The 17,763-nt window shown below is 44.1% G+C and overlaps 9 protein-coding genes across 9 annotated transcripts; 8 read left to right on the plus strand and 1 right to left on the minus strand.

The window, feature by feature from the left end:
* Positions 1-23: 23 nt before the first annotated feature.
* LOC120444859 lies at positions 24-573 on the plus strand. The gene is made up of 2 exons (XM_039624821.1): positions 24-244; positions 296-573. Exons 1-2 carry the CDS (start codon positions 52-54, stop codon positions 571-573), a joined length of 471 nt encoding a protein of 156 aa, XP_039480755.1. The 5' UTR covers positions 24-51.
* An 80-nt stretch (positions 574-653) lies between these two features.
* Positions 654-3,929, plus strand: LOC120444896 (alpha-1,3-mannosyl-glycoprotein 2-beta-N-acetylglucosaminyltransferase). Its single transcript, XM_039624885.2, has 7 exons — positions 654-1,786; positions 1,846-2,276; positions 2,338-2,442; positions 2,504-2,594; positions 2,650-2,732; positions 2,791-2,878; positions 2,943-3,929. Exons 1-7 carry the CDS (start codon positions 1,322-1,324, stop codon positions 3,054-3,056), a joined length of 1,377 nt encoding a protein of 458 aa, XP_039480819.1. The 5' UTR covers positions 654-1,321; the 3' UTR covers positions 3,057-3,929.
* LOC120444897 (ventral anterior homeobox 2a) lies at positions 3,600-6,252 on the minus strand. The gene is made up of 3 exons (XM_039624886.1): positions 5,937-6,252; positions 4,878-5,026; positions 3,600-4,697 (listed from the first exon to the last, which is right to left on the minus strand). The coding sequence occupies exons 1-3, from the start codon at positions 6,172-6,174 to the stop codon at positions 3,942-3,944; spliced, it is 1,143 nt and encodes a 380-aa protein (XP_039480820.1). The 5' UTR covers positions 6,175-6,252; the 3' UTR covers positions 3,600-3,941.
* A 5,104-nt stretch (positions 6,253-11,356) lies between these two features.
* LOC120446104 lies at positions 11,357-11,892 on the plus strand. Its single transcript, XM_039626895.2, has 3 exons — positions 11,357-11,546; positions 11,611-11,654; positions 11,709-11,892. The coding sequence occupies exons 1-3, from the start codon at positions 11,453-11,455 to the stop codon at positions 11,886-11,888; spliced, it is 318 nt and encodes a 105-aa protein (XP_039482829.1). The 5' UTR covers positions 11,357-11,452; the 3' UTR covers positions 11,889-11,892.
* Positions 11,893-12,120: 228 nt separating this feature from the next.
* On the plus strand, positions 12,121-13,103 carry LOC120446100 (trypsin 3A1). Its single transcript, XM_039626892.2, has one exon. The coding sequence runs from the start codon at positions 12,121-12,123 to the stop codon at positions 12,922-12,924; it is 804 nt and encodes a 267-aa protein (XP_039482826.1). The 3' UTR covers positions 12,925-13,103.
* A 101-nt stretch (positions 13,104-13,204) lies between these two features.
* On the plus strand, positions 13,205-14,107 carry LOC120446101 (cuticle protein 8). The gene is made up of 3 exons (XM_039626893.2): positions 13,205-13,375; positions 13,436-13,792; positions 13,864-14,107. Exons 1-3 carry the CDS (start codon positions 13,355-13,357, stop codon positions 14,044-14,046), a joined length of 561 nt encoding a protein of 186 aa, XP_039482827.1. The 5' UTR covers positions 13,205-13,354; the 3' UTR covers positions 14,047-14,107.
* A 151-nt stretch (positions 14,108-14,258) lies between these two features.
* LOC120446103 (general odorant-binding protein 57d) lies at positions 14,259-14,810 on the plus strand. Its single transcript, XM_039626894.1, has 2 exons — positions 14,259-14,417; positions 14,472-14,810. Exons 1-2 carry the CDS (start codon positions 14,334-14,336, stop codon positions 14,808-14,810), a joined length of 423 nt encoding a protein of 140 aa, XP_039482828.1. The 5' UTR covers positions 14,259-14,333.
* A 338-nt stretch (positions 14,811-15,148) lies between these two features.
* LOC120446197 (general odorant-binding protein 57e) lies at positions 15,149-15,623 on the plus strand. The gene is made up of 2 exons (XM_039627046.1): positions 15,149-15,208; positions 15,270-15,623. The coding sequence occupies exons 1-2, from the start codon at positions 15,149-15,151 to the stop codon at positions 15,621-15,623; spliced, it is 414 nt and encodes a 137-aa protein (XP_039482980.1).
* A 204-nt stretch (positions 15,624-15,827) lies between these two features.
* On the plus strand, positions 15,828-16,315 carry LOC120446134 (gram-negative bacteria-binding protein 3). Its single transcript, XM_039626958.1, has one exon. It carries the CDS (start codon positions 15,847-15,849, stop codon positions 16,219-16,221), a length of 375 nt encoding a protein of 124 aa, XP_039482892.1. The 5' UTR covers positions 15,828-15,846; the 3' UTR covers positions 16,222-16,315.
* Positions 16,316-17,763: the final 1,448 nt, after the last annotated feature.

A 17,763-nucleotide genomic window follows, 5' to 3' on the forward strand; every position in this document is an offset into this window, starting at 1 on the left:
GTCCGTTCAATTTGTAGCATAAGCTGAATTGAATAGCTGAATTGTGTTGAAATGATCTGGTGGATATATCTAATGTTCCACATCTGCATGCAGATTATGCATGCGGAGCACCAAGCGTTTCGAATTCCGCGCAATCGAAGTTTGGCCATAGAAGCTATTGATGCACCATCAAAAGATGGTTCAGGCTCAAACGAATTTAAACTCAAAGGAAATCAAAGTGCTTTGCGGTTGTATGCCGATTGGGGTAGGTAAATAATTCGATTTGATAGTCTCTCAATTAGTTTTTCTATGAAAGGCTACACCATGGACTCCAAGAAACCCCTGAAGCAGCAGTGCCGCTCAACGGGCTACCAAAATGCATTTTCTTGGTTGGCTGTTAAGAACAGAAACCGGGTGATCGAAGAGCCTCGCCGTTTTTTAAAGGATCTGCGTAGTGATATGTACAAAAAAGCGGATGCTGAGAAATGCCATCAGCCGGAAATGCGGAATGTCCAGGAATTTCTCGAGTGCCAAGTGCGCAGGCATATGCGACTGGAGTTGCACATTCCCAAGTATCCCAATATTCCAACATAATGCCATCAAAAAAGTAACAATTAACAATTTAATAAAATCAAATTCAAAATTACCGCCAAAGTGAATGGGAAAGCCCCTACTAAAGATTTCTGTGTGACGCGTTAGTGCGTTATGGCACGCCACACCGATAGTATCGAGCGAAGGGCCACAGTTGCCCCATCTCTAAAACGCTGGCGTTTCACGAAATGGTTTACATTTTGAATTTAAACAAATTACGGCCGAACACGTAACCAGTGGTTGTCAGTGGAAGCTGGACCACACAGCCGGACAATCGACCTCTGCCCTCCAACCGGCGAACAAGCCAATCGAACTTCCAGCGCATCCGTTGAGCGTGTGACACATCCACAATTCGATTAGCACACACAGATTCGTTCCGAATCCCCGAATCCAAAATCTAAAATCCAAATTCCCGAGAATTGGCGAAATCTGCCAGCTTGGCGGTCGCTGGAGTGTGACGTGTGACCGGCGACAGCTAGTCATACATATTCAGTAGATGCCGAGGCATCCAGCTGGGCCCGTGCCCGTGCCCGATGCTGGACACGCTTGTTGGACACGGCTGCTCGACACGGCTGCTCGGCTGTAGAGGAAGGGCCGGCCGAGGGCTTTCAATCCCACCGAATCCGTATCCAAATCCGATCGCCAATGCCGCTGCTGCGCTAGCGACGCACTGCAGCAGACGCCCACCAGCACCACCTGCACCGCCAGCACCACCAGCACCAGCAACACCCACCAAATCCCCCCCAAGAAGATGCGAACGCGCAAGGTGCTGTTGGTAATTGGCTTTCTGGTTACGTGGACCTATGCCACCTACTACCTGCTGCTGCGCCAAACGGGCATCCACACCAGCCGGCATCAGGCGCTGCAGGCCTACAAGCTCAACTCCCAGGCACGCGATGCCAGTCTGCAGAGTCATCATTTGGCCCAGAACGTGTTTGAGTTCGTCAAGCTGAAGTATTTGGCGAAGCAACCAGCGCCAGTGGCATCCACGCCGCAGATTAGCATCGTTGCCGCCGAAATATCGGCGGAGCTGCCCGAGCAGCATGTGGCCAAGGTGGCCACGGCGCGCATTCCAACGAAAACATATCTGGCCAATGGCGAGCCCGTCTTTCCAGTCCTGGTCTTCGCCTGCAATCGGGTGTCCGTGAAGAAGTGCATCGACAACTTGGTTCAGTACAGACCCAGCGTTGAGCAGTTCCCCATTATTGTGTCACAGGTGGGTCTCCATTAAAGTTCCCGAAATGAAATCACTCTTATACTAATACTCTATCACAGGACTGCGGCGATGAGCCCACCAAGGAGACAATACTCTCGTATGGCAAGCAGGTCACTCTCATCGAGCAGCCTGATCTTAGCGACATCACCGTGCTGCCAAAGGAGAAAAAGTTCAAGGGCTACTACAAGATAGCCAGACACTACGGCTGGGCGTTGAACACCACCTTCGGTGTGGGCTTCGAGTTCGTGATAATCGTGGAGGACGATCTGAACGTGGCGCCCGACTTTTTCGAGTACTTCCTGGGCACGCACAAGCTGCTCAAGCAGGACCCCAGCCTGTGGTGCGTGTCCGCGTGGAATGACAATGGCAAGGCTGCTGTTGTGGACGCTGCACAGCCGGAGCTGCTCTATCGCACCGACTTCTTCCCCGGTCTCGGCTGGATGCTCACCAAAGATCTGTGGGCCGAGCTGTCGGTCAAATGGCCCAAATCGTGAGTGGGGCAAATTATGCCGTTTGTTAGCCAATCGCTAATTGCCTATTAACTGTTCTAGCTTCTGGGATGATTGGATACGTCATCCCGCCCAGCGCAAAGATCGCGTGTGCATCAGGCCCGAAATATCGCGTACTCGCACGTTTGGAAAAATAGGCGTATCCAAGTAAGATATAATGAGCACTGAATGGAACGTGCCAGCTAATAATGATTTGGTTTTTCAACAGCGGTTTGTTCTTCGATAAGTATCTGAAGCACATTAAACTGAGCGAGGACTTTGTGCAGTTTACAAAACTGAATATGAGCTACCTGCTGAAGGTATGTAAACCAATGCATTGTTGCTTCATCGCATTAACGAACCTTTCATGTTTAGGACAATTACGATAACACGTTTCTGCGGCGCGTTTATACGTATCCCATTGTTACGTACGATGAGCTGCGGCGCAACCTAATCAGGTGAGTTTATATAAAGAAAGTACACTATAATTTCAATGTAACTCCAATGATGTTACAGAATTGAAGGTCCAGTTCGCATTCAATACACTACTAGGGAACAGTACAAGCGGACAACTAAGATGCTGGGGCTTATGGATGATTTCAAGGTAGATCAATTAATCTGTTTGCTTCAAACCATGTTTAATACTATATGATTCCTAATGCCAACAGAGTGGTGTTCCCCGGACTGCCTACCATGGCATCGTGTCCTTCTATTACAACAAACGACGCGTGCACCTGGCACCCAACGCCAACTGGAAGGGCTACGAGCTCTCTTGGAGCTAACGACGCTAAGGACGGAATACCGCCAACTCCACCTACATTACCACGCAGCTAGCTCCGTGTGCTTGTAATACCAAAAAATAGCCCTATGAAATTTAATTATTATTTGACGAATTAGCTAAGTTGTAACTACGGAATCTCCCCGAACAGCAGACGCTGTTCAAAGCCATCGCGTAGGCAGGAGTACTTGGAGATGGCCCCGATTTTTTATAGAAAGGGCAAGCAATTGGTCTGCTCCAGGACCCTAACCTGCGGACCTACTGTTGGCGTAACAAAATCGAATCAAATGAGTCTCCACTATGTATAGTAGTTAAACGAACTGTGTGTGTGGCACGAGCCAAAAGTGTTCCATTCTAGCACACAAGCCACACAAGCAACGCAATGAATTGTAAATAAGTCAGTGTCGTTCGCTTTTGTTACAGCTCTCTCTAACAATTTATCGTGTTAAATTGCATATAGTTATAGCAATGGTTAAGTTATAGTACTCAGCGTGTAATTTCTAGCAATTAAGTTGATCCAACTAGAGTTCTAACGGCAACGGACGTGTAATATTTGTGATTTTTTGATTATTTAATTTACATTTATTAATTGTTGAGAGCCAGTCAGTAAATACCCAGTAATACCCGACCCACAATGTAACATAGAATAGCAATAACTAGCGCTAGTACTACAACCAGAACAGAAACTAGACCAGTGCTCAGCCACATGGGGTACGCCAGTGATCCCGGCCAGGTCTGAAAGTGTGCCACTCTCAGCTAGTTGTAATGGAATCTACACAGACAAGACACCTACTCTACCCCCTATGACTACCCTTTGTATGAGCATATTTTTGTGTATGAGAGACGTACGGAGACGGAACATAAATTCTAAAGATAACCAATCGCTGTTTCACTCCACAGCCGGTGGCTCCTCATCCTCGTCCAGATGCTCGCAGTCAATGTCGCTGCACTCGGACTCCGATTGCGTGGGTCTGCGGCTTCTTTGGGCCTGGTTTAAGCCCTCGTGGCCGTAGGATGTTGCTGCTCCAGCGGCTGGAGTGCTGCGTTGCTGCAGAAAGTTGGCATTGGCATCCCCAAAGACGCGTTCCAGTTCGGCCAGCCCATTGGAGGTGCCGCTTTCCGTTTCCGGCGGCAGTGTCGCATACTTCATCTGCAGATAGCTTTCGCTGGACGGCAGCGACGCCGCGTAGTCCACATAGCTGGCCGCATACGGCTTGCAGCGCGGGATGTAGCTGGCTGAAGGCACACCGCCCGCCGGTGACTTGGCCACGCCAAAGGGCAGCGCGAAGTTCAACGGTTGTCCGCGTGCCAGAATCGCGTTACGGGCACTCTCCATCACACTGGGACCCGGCAACGGCGGCATGCCGCCGCTCGTCGGATACGGACGCATGGGTGAGCCGTTGGCCACCGTGGCCGTGGCCGTTGCCATGGGAGGAGCGGAGCCACTGCCGTTCAGCATGATGGACTGTATGGGCGTGGGACCCGTTGGCGTTTGGCTGAACAGCCAAAGGCGATCGCCAACCACCATGGGCCTGGCCAATCCGCCGATGCCCAGCTGGGCGTAGTAATGCGAGGCCAGCGTTTCCACGTCCGAGGTGTACTTGCGCTTCCACTTGGTGCGGCGGTTCTGGAACCAGATCTTGATCTGGAATTTATGTGGAAGAAAAGAGTTAAATATGCTGGTTTCTTATCTGCAAGGCAGGCAAAGTGTATCCCACTGTATACAAACGATTTAAGATATTTCGGATGGATTGAAGCTTTGAATTGGTAGTTGTTAAGCTATTGATACATATGGATAAATTCTTAAAAGGACTCCACTCCTCACCTGCGTTTCTGTGAGCTGCAGCTGCTTGGCCAGCGCCGTTCGCTTGGCCACCGAGAGATACTTTCCCCTCTCGAACTCCGTTTCCAGGGCTTTGATTTGGGCCGCCGAGAAGGCGGTTCTCGGCCGCTTTTTGCGGTCATCACCAAGGCCTGCAATGGAATAAAATCGGGCGGAAAATCGAAATCCAAATTAGACATTTATTGCTACCGACAGCGGTCATTCCTGCGCACACGCGGTGCCAACTATTTTCGCCTAATTGTAATTTGTCGACACGTTACATACAAAATGCCCCATCGCACCGCAAAACCCCTTGAGTTTCAAATAAGATTGTTGCATTTCACTTAGCCAAGGCGTCTAATTGGCCATTTTGGCATACATTCTCTTGGCCGACCGAAAACAAATAGCCATATAAATTCCTTCTCTACGGGTGGAAGAATATCTCCTTTGTCTGCTTTGTGACACTTGCATCATTAGCACACTGCGTTGGTGGCGGTGGAGGTGGCGGCGTACAAAGATGTGGATATGGATATGGATGGCGTATTCTCTGTCACCCAAAAGCTAATTTCTGATCATTTGTTTCTTGATCGCACGGATGACAGATGAGATCATTCAGCCAAAGGCACTCAATCGTTCAGGTGGGAAACTCATTGCATATTTATATCCTATAATGAACGACGTTGCTAAGCTCGTTGTGAGTCATTTCATTGGGGGATAAATGATCTTCTAGAGCATAATGTCTTAACTTTAAATTTGTATGTAAATTTGTCTTATTCGAAAGGTTTAACAATGTTTTAACAAAGAGATTTTGTGAGAATTACTTGATAAACCCGCAAAAGCCTGTTAATTTGGATGTAATGCAATTTATCCTGGGGAGTTTAGGATAGAACTATAAAACTAAAGTTTAAATCTATACGGGAATGCTACTAATCTTTAAGTGCATATTTTTTTATTTGGCAATATAAACCAAAGCACTTTTAGATCCCAAATCCACTTCTAGAAAACTAAAACTCTCGTGAATGTAAAGTTTTCTCTGTGTTCTAGCAAATCAATCATACGCACCGTTTCCATCATCGGAGGCCAAGTCGATATCACTTTTGCCGTCGTCCATGTTGTCCTCCAAGCAACTCGAAGTTGCCGGACTGGACACCCGGGAAACACCAACACATTGACCACCACGACCACTATCATCCAGCACCGAGTCTTCGAAGGATGCGGAGTTACGCATTTCCGGCTTGGCCAGAATTTGTTCGATGGAAAAACTGTGTGGATACCGACGCACTGCCGATTGCGAATTCATCTTGCCACCGATTTGAGCGATATATATTTTAGAGATACACTTGCAATCAAGTCAAATCCCGGAGGGCAACAGCGCGCGTCGAGATCTTACGGAAAACTAATTTCAATACTCGGAGCATCCTGCTCACTGGCCGATTTTTCAAGATGATCGCCTGGCGGGGCGGAGCCTAAAGTCATCTATCTCTCTACCGCTCACACTGTATGCCCACGCAGAAGGACAAAAAGAAACAGATGCATATGATACGATTTTCACAGAAGACGGCACACAAGATCGTTTATTTTTAAAACATGTGTGAAATGTTGGCGTGGAGGGCGTGTCTTCTAGGTTTTCGAAATTGTTCTTGTCGCCTTGCCCGTGATTAAAAGTCATAATTTTTGGCTAATTGTCTACAAGTAGCGCTATTTAATATTTCGATGGCTTGCTAAATATATTTAATACTTTTGCCAACATATTTTTCATTCATTTGATTAATGAGCGGGCGAGCAGTTGTCTTGACTGGATTTGGTTTTAGTGCTTTGGTGTGCGGGCACGTGTCCTCTTTTGGGATAAAAGCAAAATCTTTGAAAAATGTTGCATTATGAACCCAGAACACATGAATTTTACTTGATTTGTAAAGAGGTTTTAAAATGAGCAATAAGATAAAAAACTAACATTCATTTGTTAAAAATATTGCAGCTGAAAAAAGGCTGTTAATAAGTAATTTGTTTCTACGAGCCAGGGAAACTTTGTGTATCCGGTATTATATTTAAATTTGAGAAATTGTTTTTTTAAAAACCCTATACCCATATACTTAGTAATATATTATATATTGAATATAGGAACATTTGTTCAGTTTTCCTTACAGTAATTTTATAGTATCTTTTCATATTTCTGAGACTAAAACTTATTTGTATGAATGCCCCAAGCCCCCTGTAAAAGTTTCATTAATTCGAAATTATGAACACATAATTCAGATGCTGGCAAATGGAAAAGGGGCACTGAGGATCCCAATGGAGGGGAGGATCTGAGAAATTAGCCGGCGGCCTGGCTGACACTAGTTTCCAATTGGCCAGCAGCCAACTCCACGTCATCTACTGGGCTACAGGGTGCCGCTCCTGGACGCGGATGCCCCGTGATAACGTCTTCATTATTCAGGCGCGAATTGAACAAAATATCTGAAAACACGTTAATTAGTCGCCGAGATGCGAGTGCAAAAGGGGGGAAGGGCATCCATTTAGCCGGCCGAGCTGTCAGTTTGATTTAATTTAATGAGAATTCTGGCGGGGATTCGGATGCGGATGGGAGGGGTATGTAGATCTGCTTATGAGGCCGCATGCCCGAGTGTCGCGGGCACTCAAATCAAAATGACAACTTAATTTTCATAATTGCGCTTAATGAATATTCGACTATTGCTTGCCATATTTCAAATTCCACTGCCAGACAGAATGCAGACTTTGTTTCGACTTCGTCATTTTTGGGCATTTACCAATTTGTTGGCTACCTTATTGGCTATCTTCATAGGGAATTATTTATCGAATCTTATTCAAGGTGATATAGTATTCAATTTTATCTATAATGAAAAGACTATTTGGGTTAAGTCAATATAATGAGCTGCCTAAATGAATAATATGAATATAATCACAATTCTTTTAAGACACTAAAAGATATGTATAAGCAATAGGATTCTCTGCACGGCATATTTTGCATTCCTCTAACCACTTTGTACTGCCTTTGGAATTTCGAGTCAATTAAGGATCTTTTGGCCCTCAGATCGGCTATTGCATAAGATGCCAACCATAACCATAACCATAACCCAAAGCCTAACCAGATCAGTTCGTTTGGGGATCGCATTTAACGTTAAATGGAGCGCAGTCGCGTCAGAATTTAATTAATAACCGAGCATGCATCTTCATTATAAATCATCACTTCTCGAGTGTTTGTCAGGCGCACGCAGCATAAATCACGGCCGGAGTTGCACTGCCAGTCGCGTGGAACAGTCCGTCCTCCGGCCGGAATCTCGATGTTTTTTGTGCCCTCTTTTTGTCATCGCAGCCAGCTAATGATGCATCAAGTCCTGCGTGGTGTTAGCTATGCACATCTAACTGCGACCTCGCTGGCACATCGATCATTGGGCTGCGCCGGACTAACATCTGTATCTTTGTATCTGTATCTTTGTATCTGTATGTGGATCGGTGACACTCCCACGCCATTGACTCTCGGATATTCCTGTGGTTTCCGATTACGCTACAAAGGTGAAGTTGGGACTCCTTTTGCGGGCGATCATTGAACTCCATGGGAAATCGTATCCTGATTAATTGGTTGGGTTGTCTATTTGTTTGCTCGAAGCTAATTTGTGTGAAGACCTAATAGAGTTAGTTGTAGAAATATAAAACCGATTCAGTTTAAAGGATACATTGAAGAAGAGATTTTTAAGCAAATCTTAGAGAGCCATTCCTTACAGGTGGTATAAATATATGTATATAGTTTATGAATAAAGTATACTATGTTTATACCAATTGAAATTTTAAGTCCTAAACTAACTAAAAAGATACTTTGGGTTAGAACACACTAATTTAAGATATTTTTGGGAGTATCCGTTAATGCGGAAATTAAATGCAGATTGCAATATCCTCCCAAAAGAGCGCCATAAATATCAGTGATGAATCTTAGCTCCCCCACCCAACTTGTGCTGTTAATTTCATTCATAAAACTTCCTCGGGCAGAGCAGAAAAGCAGCCTACGCCTTATAAACTGACAGATATAAATAATAATTAAGAAAAAATGAGAGAGAATGAACTGCATATTATTAATTTAATGTGCGCTCGTCTCGAATTCGGTGTTTTGGGGATGGGAAGTGAGTTCAGTTCCCAGTTCCCAGTTCCCAGTTCTCGGTTCTCGGTGCACTTTTCTGAGAAACATGCTTGGGGAGGAGCTCGAGGAGTAAAAGGCGTCATTCCGTCATTCCGTGGTGTGTTTATGTTGCAGGCGAGCAGACAAGACTCATAAATTACGACCAATTATCAAATTAGATTTTTACAAAACATGCAGCTTAAATCATATAGGAGTGTTTCGCTCTTTTTACGACACTATCAACCAGATTCCGGTGCCACTTCTCGGATTTCCCTGTTTTTAAAGTGTTTTATTTGTATTTCAGTTTCAGTTTCGGTTTCGAATCAAATGGTGAATCAATTCGGATTCATGGGCTGCTGATGGCGGCAATTAAAGGAAAAGCTGTGCAATTGGAAAAATTAGCAGACAATGTGAGCCCTGACAACCACGGGCAATTAATTTGGTGTAATTACTCAGGACTGAGTGACAGATCTGGAGACTGGATGCATCTGTATCTGTTGCCTTTATTTGTATCTCAAGTGGAGTGCGCTGTGTTGCCACCTCAACGCATCGATGGGATTCTCCTCGATCTCCAACAATTGCGGCGGCATTTTAACGAGCCAAATGGGTTGGCATCTCCCCTCGAGTGGCGGAAAATTGGCCCCCATCTTCGAATCCTCGAATGAGAAAGGGGTGCAGATACTCTAGTGACTCTACTAATTGACATCGGCAGTCTGGCCTGCGTGATATCAAACAGTTTTACGCACAAATTGAAACTGATAATTGTGGCGGGCAGATTTATGGGCTCAAGTGATGAGCATATGTTTTAATTAATTTCCAAGAAATTATTCACGAGTAAATGCTTTGCTAAAAGCCAAGATCAGCTTCCATATAGCCAGGTGGTAATGCCGATGCTTGACGTCCATGTGATACATGGTGTATATATGGTTATATTTGAGGTAATTATGACAAATGACTAACCCGAACATGAGCCACGAACATGCCACATAATAACCCAAACATTCTATGTGTTGGATACCGATGTGGTGGGGATACAGATGCCCCTCCTCCCTCCAGTTTTTGTGGCCACATCTGCATGACATTTTTTGCTGTTGTCTTGTTTGGGGCTCGCGACATTTTCTCGAGACGCCGCCATCCGAGGGAGATTAATGCGGTGAGGAAAATCATAAATTAATTAGAAGCGGTCTAGTCCAGCCTGGAGGGAAATCTCGATCTTTTGCCGATGATGCAGATGCTCATGCCTATTGCTGACACTTAGCGGCAATTTATTGTCATTAGGGGAGTTGGAGATGGAAATGGGTGGGTCGCAATGAACTACAGGTGTTGGCACAGAATCGCTTAATTAGGCTTTATTATTAGCTACGATGTGGCAACTAAGTGGCCGAATGTGGGAGAGGCATCGCCTTTGGAGCCCCCACTCCTACCAACTCCTACCACTTATTTCCTGTTTTGAAAGTTGGCGCCTAATGCCGACGTTTAGGGACAATTAGCGACACGCCTTTTGGCGCCAGCCAGCATGGAATTCTGAATAGATTTTTCTTTGGGGGAAATCTACGCATATGAGTGCCTGTAAACCGAATGAGAGCCAGGATGAACTGAAGGGTCAGGTTCAGTGCATTCCACTCTGTCGTCAGTGTGTCGCGACTTCAGCATCCTGCCGACGGGATCCTGTAATGCAGCGAGGCTCCAAGGATCATGCAGCAAGTGGGGCAAGGTTTCTTCCAAGGAATTGTGTCTTTATATGAAAAATTCAAGAAATATATGGCTTATTTTGTTGGCAACTTCAATAGCAATATACTTTATGTGCCTTTCAATAAGTTAAGTTCAATTTATACACAACTATATCACCAAATTTAAAACTTTGAAATAAGGAAATTATTTCAACTCCGAAAAATATGTTGAATAAAATTCCGATAGAATAAATAGTAATATAACAGAAAAATTAAACAATACACTCTTTTCTGATTCTGTTAAGATAGTAATAAATATCAGCGGTAAGCATTGTTAAAATAAAATTGAATTTTAATTGTTTTATGTATTGAATATGAATGAATAGTATCGATTATCAGAAAACATTTCCTGATGTTTATATTTATTTATCTCCTAAAGAACAAGAAAAATGAAACCAGATTTATATTTATGGCATTTTTTCCAGTTACTTGAATTAAATTTAAGAATTTTATTTCGAAAAGCAACATTGAAAGTCTACAACGTTTTTTGTAGACTATAAATTCTCTCCATGTGAATTCGCTCTAAACTCTAAGGTTTCGGTCATCGCTTATAGTTTAGCAAAGCTTTCCACCTGATGGCAATGTCTCACTTTAATACCTTACGGTGACATTGGTCACACTGCTGTTAATGGGTGTAATCTATCTCAGCTGTTTTACCTTGACTTTGTTTACACTTTTCGGGTTTATTAACATTTAAACAAAGTTTAACCATAAATAAGATGGCCTCAGCGACCAGTTCAAGTGCCCGGCATTTATTCGACGAGTCCAAGAAGCGTTTGTGTGCCCGCGTGGGTGTGAATGTCAACAATTTGGGTAAGTTGCAATGTTTCTATTTCAGTAAAATCGATATGAAGTTTTATTATTGGATAATCAATAGGTTCTGTGGCCCGCCAGGTAGTACGAGGTTCTAAGAGCAATGAGGTGAGCTAAGACTTAGATTCCTAGGAAAATAAATACTAATATACTAATACACAGATCATGCACCAAACCCTGAAGAACTTCACCCAGGTGGACGTGGTCTCGGATTATAGCCACCAGAATCTGCAGAAGATGACGCTGATCCTGCAGCACGTGGGCTACCAGTACGATGTGATGCAGGATAGTGTCAACCACCTGGATTACCTCAAGGAGCAGGTGACGGCCATGGAAAGATGATTGGAAGAGCAAAAGCCTAGACACTAGCAGCCCCCTTGACCTCCGCCGTCAGTTTAGTTTGTCCAACGCCATCTATCCATAAATATCTATAAATCCCGAAAGATAGACCCAGAAGGTCAAGGGCCACCAAAAGAGTGTGGTCTGCCGATAAGATAAGCCGTGTGACTTGGAGTTCCCCTATAAAAGAACTGAACCACAGTGATTTCCATCGCAGTTGGCAATCAAAGACAAAATGATGAGCTTGGATTTGAGACTGGCAGTAGCCCTCTGGCTAATCTGGACGACGGCTGCCCAGAACTCGACGGACGGCGGACAGGATGGCCGCATTGTCGGAGGCTGGGAGACGCGCATCACCTTCTTTCCGCACCAAGTATCCCTGCAGTTGGGCACCCGCCACGCATGCGGTGGCACTATCATGACGCCCACCATCATCTTGACTGCTGCTCACTGTGTGCTGGAGTACAGCAAACCGCAATATTACGTGATTCGTGCCGGATCCAGCGATTGGGCCAAAGGCGGCAGCTATATTCGCGTCCAACGGATCATACCGCATCCCAAGTTCCACGAGCCCACGAGGATGAACAATGATATTGCCATTGTTCAGCTGCAGCAACCCCTTGTCTATAGCCAGGATATACGACCCATTAGCTTGGCCACCACTCAGGACACCGTAATGCCTAATGCCCAGCTTTTTGTAAGCGGTTGGGGCAGCACGTCCCTCTCACAAATGCAGCCGGAAAAGCGTCTTCGCTACACAGTTGTCCATCTGAGTGATCATAATCAGTGTGCCAGAAACTATTTTGGAGCTGGCACTGTAACCAACACCATGTTCTGTGCGGGAACTCAGGTGGGAGGAAGAGATAGCTGCCAGGGAGATTCGGGAGGTCCACTTGTCACATCCATAGATGGCCAGATGAAACTCTACGGCATTGTGTCCTGGGGATTCGGATGCGCAAACGCCATGTTTCCTGGAGTTTACACTAAAGTTTCCGCCTATGACGACTGGATAGCGCAGACAATTGAGGAGCTGGTCTAGTCTAATGTTTAACTGTAATACTACATAGAAATAATAGTCAAAACCTTTACTTTTAAGTTATGACATATAACATATACACTTATAACAAATCTAATGTGTAAGACTTTTCACCTCTGTAAATTAACTTTATTAAATGCCAATAACTTGCTAATACTCAAGTTCAGATGACTAACCAAAAACCTAAAATGTTACTTATTGAAAAACAATTTGTTATTTCCACTTTAATGTCAAATTACCTTGTTTATGAATGCAAAATGTAAAAACAAGTTTCGGATTCGTGGATTAGCCGATCGTAGTAGCATATAAAATGCGCATCTCGGCACTTCAAATACCAGTTTTTGGATATTACGAACTGCGAATACCGAAGTGTTGTCCAAGTCAACGCCAGTTACCAATCGCAGCTTGAGTAGAGAGGCAACACAACCCAACCATGAAGCAGTTTATAGTTTTGGTAAGTGAGCGACTACATCAGATATTACTCAACTACAACTCTTCCTGTTTGCATGTCAAGGTCGCTTGTTTGCTGGGAGCCGCTACGGCCGATGTGTCCCATCTGGTCACCCCGGAACCGAAGGTTCCAGCAAGTCCGTATGTGTTCAGCTACCAGGCTGGTCGAGCTCCCGGCCATGTGGACCGCCAGCACACTGAGGTGTCCGATGGCTCGGGTGTAATCCGCGGCGCTTTCTCCTATGTGGACCCCAAGAACCAGGTGCGCACCGTGCAGTATGTGGCGGATGAGCACGGTTTCCATCCTCAGCTGAGCCACAAACTGGAGGACAGTGCCGCCGTCCAGGCAGCCAAGCAAAGGCATTTCGCTGCCTACAATCGCATTGCGCAAGAGCATGCCAACCACACACCAGGCCAAGTGGTGAGTGTTCGGTGCACAGGTGTGGCCGCAAATCGTTTGTAATGATGCATTGTCTTCCACACCCTATGTAGGCACTAGATAATGCTCCGCATGCCAGCGCCGCCGTTGCACATGCCACCCAGAAGCACCTGAGCGCCTTCGAGCGGATCGCCGCCGAGCACGCGGCCATTGGACGCCAACAGGAGGCACAGCGTCTGGCACTGGCCGCCCAATCCGAGCATGGAGGGATCGAGGATGGTCAGTACCATCCATAAGACTGTTGAAGCAGTCTGCTGAATGATATTAAAATAAACGGATAGTTTCCAGAAACATCAACATGATCTGTTTATCTGTAGCAGTATAGAAAAATAAGTTAATTATTTTTTATAATAGTTTTTGTTCTGCAGTATCCGATTTTTATAAACAGCGATTTGTTAAGTACACGATTTCTGTACAATCAGATAGCATTCTATACTTTTAATGGATACCCTTTCTTTGTGTCAAAATGTTTTCCGATTCATTCAGGTAGATTAGTAGGTTCTAGTTTAGTATTTAGTTTCCTATGATATCTTCAACTAGTTTGATGTCTGGAAATATGTCTCTAAAACTCGTACTTTGTATAACTTTTATGTTGACTTTTCAGTTTGTAAGTATAAGTATTGCTAAGAAAATGTACAGACACTAAAGCCTCCCCTTTTAGAGCAATTCCGAGTTCTACGAGCCGTGCACCCATACAAATGGAATAGATGAAGATGAAGCTGAAGCGGCTGTTGGGGACTGGCCTCAAAACCTAAATTTGACCAGCGTAAATAGGGGCCACAAGTGTTATGTGATCTGCATTTTGCAATATTTCAACATTGTATCCGCCTCTGGCGAAATAACTTTGGACCAGTACTACGATACTGGGGTTATCGATGAGTTTGCGGTGGCACCGAAAATCAATCTATGCCGATATAGGTTTAGAAAAGAAAAGGATTTTTGTGAGCGAGTATTCGCTGTATTCGATTGTTTAAGGCAAGACTTATTAATAAACTCATAAAAAATTGCTGTAATGTATAAGTTGCTTTTTTTATTTTGACTTAAAAAATTAATGCGGGGTGTGAAGTGCGTGATATGGAGTTCGTAATTCATTGTCAAAATTATCCATGAAATTATATATATATGTATATATATGCGATTGCCACACAGTTCTCGTTTGTATTAAATCATTTGTATTATTTATTAATAAGTCACTTATCAATTTAAATAATGGTAATTTAAATCGCTGAATGTGTGTGCAATTACAAATGTAATTATACATTATACAAAATAGTAATTGCCCCAATTGGGTTTCTTATAAGTACTTGATATCAAATGTTCTCTGGGAATATAGCAAGTATGCTGGACCGACGAACACTTTACTGCATATTGCTACACTTATTCTGCGGAAAAGTTCTTGTAAGACTTATATTTTGATAGAGTTCACCTAAGATATGTATGGGTTTATATCTTTGCAAAGGCTTATAGTGCAGTATTTAATCCGTGTGCTTCGCGAACTGAGATGACGGAAAACGAAGCCCACCAAGTGATGGAAAACTGGCCAGATCCTCCAGTCGATCGGGATAACAAGTGCTTTCTAACATGCGTCCTTTTGGAATTGGGACTGATTGATGATCTGGGGAATGTGCAGATCGACAAGTACATGAAATCCGGAGTTGTGGACTGGCAATATGTGGCAATCGAGTTGGTGACGTGTCGCATAGAATTCTCTGATGAAAAGGATCTGTGTGAGCTGTCATATGGACTCTTCAACTGCTTCAGAGCTGTGAAGCTGGCGACCGAAAGGAATTCTTCAGTTAGTAATGCAAAATAGGTTCAATTAAATTATATATATTTCACTATGTGCGTACTATATCTACACTAAGCAGTTGCGAAATTCATTGATAATTTTACGACTAGTGCGAGTAACAAAAGTTTCGATTACTTTGAGCTTTCGCCTGCTGGATTGTTTGATAAGCGTTTGAAGGCAGGTCCGCTCATCGAGTTTAGTTCTGCTTGGAGGTTCCATACCGCAACACGTACCATTTCGATTCGTGATGGCTCCACTTCCGGTGTGCCTGCTGCTCCTGGTGGTGGCGACTGGCTTTGGCCACGCCTACGAGGCACCTGAGGCTCAGGTGCGCGTGTTCTATCCCCGGGGATTCGAGGTCTCCATTCCGGATGCGGAGGGTATATCGCTGTTTGCCTTCCATGGCAAGCTAAACGAGGAGTTCGACGGCCTGGAGGCTGGGCAATGGGCAAGGGACATTCCGAAAGCCAAGCGGGGACGCTGGACGTTCCGGGATCGAGAGACAAAGCTCAACCATGGCGATACCCTGTACTTCTGGACCTACGTGGTCTACAACGGGCTGGGCTATCGGCAGGATGAAGGAGCGCATGTGGTCACCAGTTACGACAATCCAAAGAAATAGAACAAATAGTTTGGAGCCAAGCTTAAAGCTCCTCTTGAACCACTCTTTATAGAGCTCACTTTTGATTCTTAATCTTTTTGTTTACTACACAATGAAAAGTACTACAAATGAAATAGAATCGTCGCAAGATAATGGCGCTATTACGCTTGTATTTACCAAATCAAAATGTTATACGTAAACATAAAATAGTGTTAAATACGAAATTGATATGTTTATTAATCAACAAATTTAAGATAATATTTATCGCTTTAGCCATGCATTTTAACGGTGAAGCAAAAAGGAATCAAGTCAATTGATATTTAAATCAAAGGAATGTAAATTCATATTTTATCCACTCAGCGCTTTTCATTGTGGCTGTGACGTATTTAATTATTTTCGTTAGTAAAAACACTTTTATCCAATGCAAATTTATGCACTTTTAAACGCTGTAATTAATCATAAATAAAATGCGAGGCCTTAATGGCCAAATGGATCGCAGGGCACAGCAATGCGATGGCCTGAAAATTGCGTAAAATGAAGCTCGCTCTCAAACCAACCGATATAATTTGCTTTATGCTCTGGCCGTCATACACGTCCTTCCATACGTCGGTGTTCAAAATAATAGGTAGAATCAGAATTATATATAAAACACCTTTTTTATAATTGCAATTTAAGGATGTTGAATTGCATATTTGGGGGATTTCAATCTAAGCAACTGTTCTAATCCAGGATTTGTTTAAATGAATGAATAATTAACATTAATTTTTCTACAATTTTTGCACAAGGTGTATAAAATAATAGATTCTTAATTTAAGCTTACTTAAATATAATTTGGAGTGCGGCACTATTATTGCAGCAGCAGCTGTAAGTGCAAGCATACGTACTTATAGCCACCCAAACACACACTTGCACTCACGCACGGCAGACATGGGGCCAAAAAGTTTCGAAGGATTCACAAGGCAAATTGATGAAGTTTTAGTTGCGGCAACTTCGCTACGTGATGTGTGCGTTACCAGACAGAGACGCACTGTCCACGAACCACGCCCCTCTCGCGCTACGCCCCTTCTTTTTTTGGGTCCTATTCCCATATTCCTACGGTGTCTCCCCGATGTCGTATGGCATAGTATGGTATGGCATGGCATGGTTTGGTATGGGGATCCTTTGTGCCCGTTCGTTAACTTTTTCTAGCTTCCGCTCGCCTCGTTGCGGTGGCTTTTTTGCAAGCAACAACAAAGCAATAGCAAATGCAATTACAACGCAACGAGCACACATTTTTTGCACTCACTGTGCGCCGAGTTGAGAGTTTGGAGCCACGCTAAATTGGTCTGGCAAATGCTTTTTGAACACCCCTCGGCCACGCCCATCGCCTCTCGCCCATCGCCCAGTACCTTTATAATTTTCTGTCTTCCTCAACATTGCGTAGCAGCCGTTAAACGCTCCATTGGCGCCTTGTTCTATGGTTTGCTGCTCTCCTTTTTTCTGGTAGCTGAAAATGGCCAAAACAAAAAAAGCGAATTTTGAACTGGTAATTTACGGTAGTACAAAACTTTCAATATACTTCTT

Source organism: Drosophila santomea, chromosome 2R (assembly GCF_016746245.2).
Source record: "Drosophila santomea strain STO CAGO 1482 chromosome 2R, Prin_Dsan_1.1, whole genome shotgun sequence".
Taxonomy (NCBI): domain Eukaryota; kingdom Metazoa; phylum Arthropoda; class Insecta; order Diptera; family Drosophilidae; genus Drosophila; species Drosophila santomea.